This window comes from Henckelia pumila, unplaced genomic scaffold (genome assembly GCF_033568475.1).
Source record: "Henckelia pumila isolate YLH828 unplaced genomic scaffold, ASM3356847v2 CTG_461:::fragment_3, whole genome shotgun sequence".
NCBI lineage: Eukaryota > Viridiplantae > Streptophyta > Magnoliopsida > Lamiales > Gesneriaceae > Henckelia > Henckelia pumila.
The window spans coordinates 1,867,280-1,870,957 of record NW_027331831.1 but is presented as its reverse complement, the minus strand read 5'-3'; the positions used below and the strand labels follow the sequence as shown (position 1 = coordinate 1,870,957).

General features: G+C 40.6%; 1 protein-coding gene across 2 annotated transcripts; it reads right to left on the bottom strand.

The window, feature by feature from the left end:
• Positions 1-220: 220 nt before the first annotated feature.
• On the bottom strand, positions 221-3,440 carry LOC140871435 (zinc finger CCCH domain-containing protein 29-like). Of its 2 annotated transcripts, none has more exons than XM_073273942.1 (2): positions 3,283-3,440; positions 221-2,481 (listed from the first exon to the last, which is right to left on the bottom strand). In XM_073273942.1, the coding sequence occupies exon 2, from the start codon at positions 2,473-2,475 to the stop codon at positions 490-492; it is 1,986 nt and encodes a 661-aa protein (XP_073130043.1). In that variant the 5' UTR covers positions 2,476-2,481; positions 3,283-3,440; the 3' UTR covers positions 221-489. The 2 variants fall into 2 exon arrangements, with proteins under 2 accessions (XP_073130043.1, XP_073130044.1); XM_073273943.1 differs by having other exon boundaries at positions 221-2,467; positions 3,283-3,373.
• Between the last annotated feature and the right edge of the window lie 238 nt (positions 3,441-3,678).

Here is a 3,678-nt window from a genome sequence, read left to right as displayed (position 1 = left end):
GTTAAGAAAAAATTAAAAAATAATTTCAATAAGTTTTTCCAAACATTACCAAAATCTGCTTGCACGCTTTTGGTAGGCATATTTTCTAAGATCGTAAAGTTCCATGATTCCATGCCACTACCCAAGTGGCCAACTCCCAAAACGAACAATATAATATATCTTTCACGAACAAGAGGCCACCAAGGATAGAAGAATCAACAATCCCAAATTCCCAATAATATGGAAAATAACAATAAACAATTCCAATTTATTAAAGCTCATTACAACAAGTTCTCGGATCCCACATACACAACCGCAAAGGAAGAATACTAAATGCGAGCCAAAAAAAAAATTAAAAATTAAAAAATTTCTGCCTCTTATCTAATCTTTAAGATCATGAAGTAACATATATGCTACCAACCATTTTGTTAGAAAATACTCCTAAAAAGACATAACGTATAGATAAAAATCTTAAAGAATGATCTCAACTAAATTGCCAAGGTGAACTGATCAAGCCACCACCTGCTCCTGCTCTATGTACATATGATCGGCCCAGTACGGTGTGGCGTCGTGGAATCCGCCGTTGAGCTGAGCTGAACTGTGTAGCCCAACAGTACCGGAAGGTACGTCTTTCACCAATGAACCGACCCAAGAAACATCTGGTTCATCTACATAAGATGGAGTCAGAGCCGCCGATGCATTGCCATTGTTGCTGCGGAAACCAAAAGAGGCAGACTTTCTAAGTTTGTTCGCCTCGTCGACGTTGAATCCCCAGTCAAGCTTCCCATCTGGCGAGCTCCAATCAAGACCTTTTGATTGTGTTTGGCCTGCGAAATTGGCAGAACCCGAAAGGCTGGGTTGATAGCTGACTCCAGTGCGGTCAATAAAGCTTTGACTACGTTTCGCGAAGGCAGCTGATCGTGAATTCATCATTGCTGCAGCAACTGCAGCAGAAGAGTCGAACCCATAAGAAGAGGGCTTTCTTGCTGGTGACGATGAGAAGTTCGAAGGGTAGCTGGCTCGGAGTTGGCTCGTGTTTTGGCGAATTTGGTGACTCGTAGGCGAGTGCAGCAGTTGGGAGCTGCTGCTGGTGTTGTTAATATTAGGCGAGAGAGCCTGCAGCTGAGATAATAACTTAGAGTCGTGTGATCCAAAAATGTCTTCGAGGTTGGTAGGCTTTAGATCACCAATTCTTGGATACGGAGATGACAAGCTAGCCATCTCCTCGACTAACTGCTGCCGCTGCTGCTGCTGCTTCTGAGTTCGGATTTGCTCCAATCCTAGAAATTCCATTTCCAAGTCAACATCTCGTGCACTGAACGTGGTCTTGAGCCGGCTTCCAGGAAGCTGCAGAGCAGGAGGTGTCAAAAGATTCATCTTGTTCTGCCACGCGCTTCCACCCATTGGAGATGAACAAGTCACAGAAGGCGACAACGAGCTCAAGTTTGTCACATCCATCGGATTAACAGAACCAGACTTGGGAGAAGGCATTGCTGAACCAGTAGAATGATACACGGGGCGCAACTCTTCAGGTTTGTGTGCAAAGAAGCACACTTTCCTCACGCAAGCCATCTCTTCCTTGCAAAGGCGAGTCTTATATTGAGCAGGATGTAGCCAAGATTCAAAAACTCCATGGGCATATTCACATGTGTCGCCCTTCACACAGCTTCCTTTCTTGAACTCGGGGCATGGGACACAAGTGTAGTTAAACTTCCTCAGATCACGCCGCCTGGCATTCTCACCCGGGTGTACAAAAGGGCACTCCGTCCAGTCATGAGAATACGCCCTTGAGCATGGTTTCACCTTGAAACTATACATCCTAAACTCATCACTCCCATAAATCCCATTGTTTATATCTGGTAAAGGCACGTCGATTGGATACTCCTTCCTTTCCACACTTTCTTTCCCCACTAGAGGCATCTTGCTCCCTTCTTGCCACTCATCGTCGCTTGCCTCAACTCTAAATCCTTTCAACATCATCTCCAACATCTTCCTCTTCGAATTTCTTGAAGACTTAACACAATGAGCAATCAAATCACTTGGCTTCTTCCCTTCAACATCCACAGCATTAACATCGCCTGAGGCATCTATCAAAATCCCGACAACCTCAACCGAGGTCCATGAACCCCCAGCAGAAGCACAATGAAGGGGCGTAGCGCCATCATGCCCACATGCTCTATTGACATCAACTTTTCCAGTCCCAATAATATACCTCAAAACCTCTATGCTTCCATATAAAGAAGCAATCATAACCGGAGTTCTCTCCTCGAAACCCATCTTCTTTGAACCAAAGCTTCTACCATACCAAAAGCTAGCCTCATCAATATCACAGCCCATCTCTTCTACCTCATGAATAAAACCAGCCAAATCATCTGTAGCAGCTAGTTCGAGCAACTTTGAGCAATTTTTGAAACCAACCCCTCTGTTATTCTCCTGGGACTTGGACTCCATTTTCAGATCAAAAGGGGAAAGATTGTCCTTCGAACCACTGCACATAACACCCTAGAGCATAAGAAAAGAAAGAAAATTAGATTCATGAATCAATGATAAGCTCCACGCATCATTACATACAAGTAAAACTATAAACAACTCTTCAGAATAATTTATTAATTCTATTAATTCCCCCAATAGTACAGCTGTCTTTGCCGGAATCTCCTAAGAAATTTTTTTGTCTTAAAAAATCGATGAATGATTCCACCATAGACACCGTGTCATCAAAAGTAACAATTTGAACAAAGTTTAGAACAACATTAAAACAAGAAACCTAAATCATCAATCAAAACTAGGTTAAAATCCTCACGACATAAAAGCTCTTCGAGCTATGAAACATCGAGACCGATTGTCAAACTTGTAAAAACACCTCAAATACCGCCAGATATGACCAAAAGAAGTGAATAGAACATACAAAAAACTAGTGTTTAGTTCAAGATATCAAAGAAAAAGGCTCATCCCTCACAAATCCCGACCCTCATCTTAAAAAAAATGAATCTTTGAGATGTAAAGCATCCAAACCAAAAAACCCATCAAAAGCTTAGAGCCTCTCAAAAACCACACCACCAAAAAGCGCTACAAACAGAAGTGAATAAAACCCTTTATTAGATTTTAATTTTTTTCAAAAAAAAAAACACACACACACACACACACACACAAAAGAAGGTCACAAATCACAGACTGTGACATAAAAACCAAATCTTTGACACAAAAATAACATACGAATACCCACAAATCCTTCCCAAACAAAAAACATTCCTGATTTAAGTCCAGCCATAAAAAAAAAACAAACAAACAAACAAACAAGCATACCTGCGATGAAAAGATGAGTGCTTTGCAAACTCTTTGAATTCGCAAAGACCTAAACAAATTGAAATAATATATAATGATTTTTTTGTCAGTATATTTTTGGGAAAGGCCAAGTCTAAGAGGTGTATATATATTGTTCAATAGAGTACTGAAGGCACGAGTGTGATGAGAGGAAGGGAGAAGGAAAGTGTGACTTTTCTTCTTGATCCTTTCTTTTATTTTCTTTTTAACTTTTCTTTCTTGCTTTTTCATTTTTCATTTTTTTATTTTTTGGTTTGTTTGGGTATGAGCATTATCTTCTCTTTTTTTTTTTCTATAATAAAATCATATTTGAACTGCGTCAAAGTCAATCTCCATAATATGTGGGGACCAGCTTCACACCCCTTCTGTTTCTTACTG

Bases quoted from the DNA above. Each gene is read 5' to 3' on its own strand.
- LOC140871435 (XM_073273942.1), bottom strand. From the start codon at position 2,475: ATGTGCAGTGGTTCGAAGGACAATCTTTCCCCTTTTGATCTGAAAATG.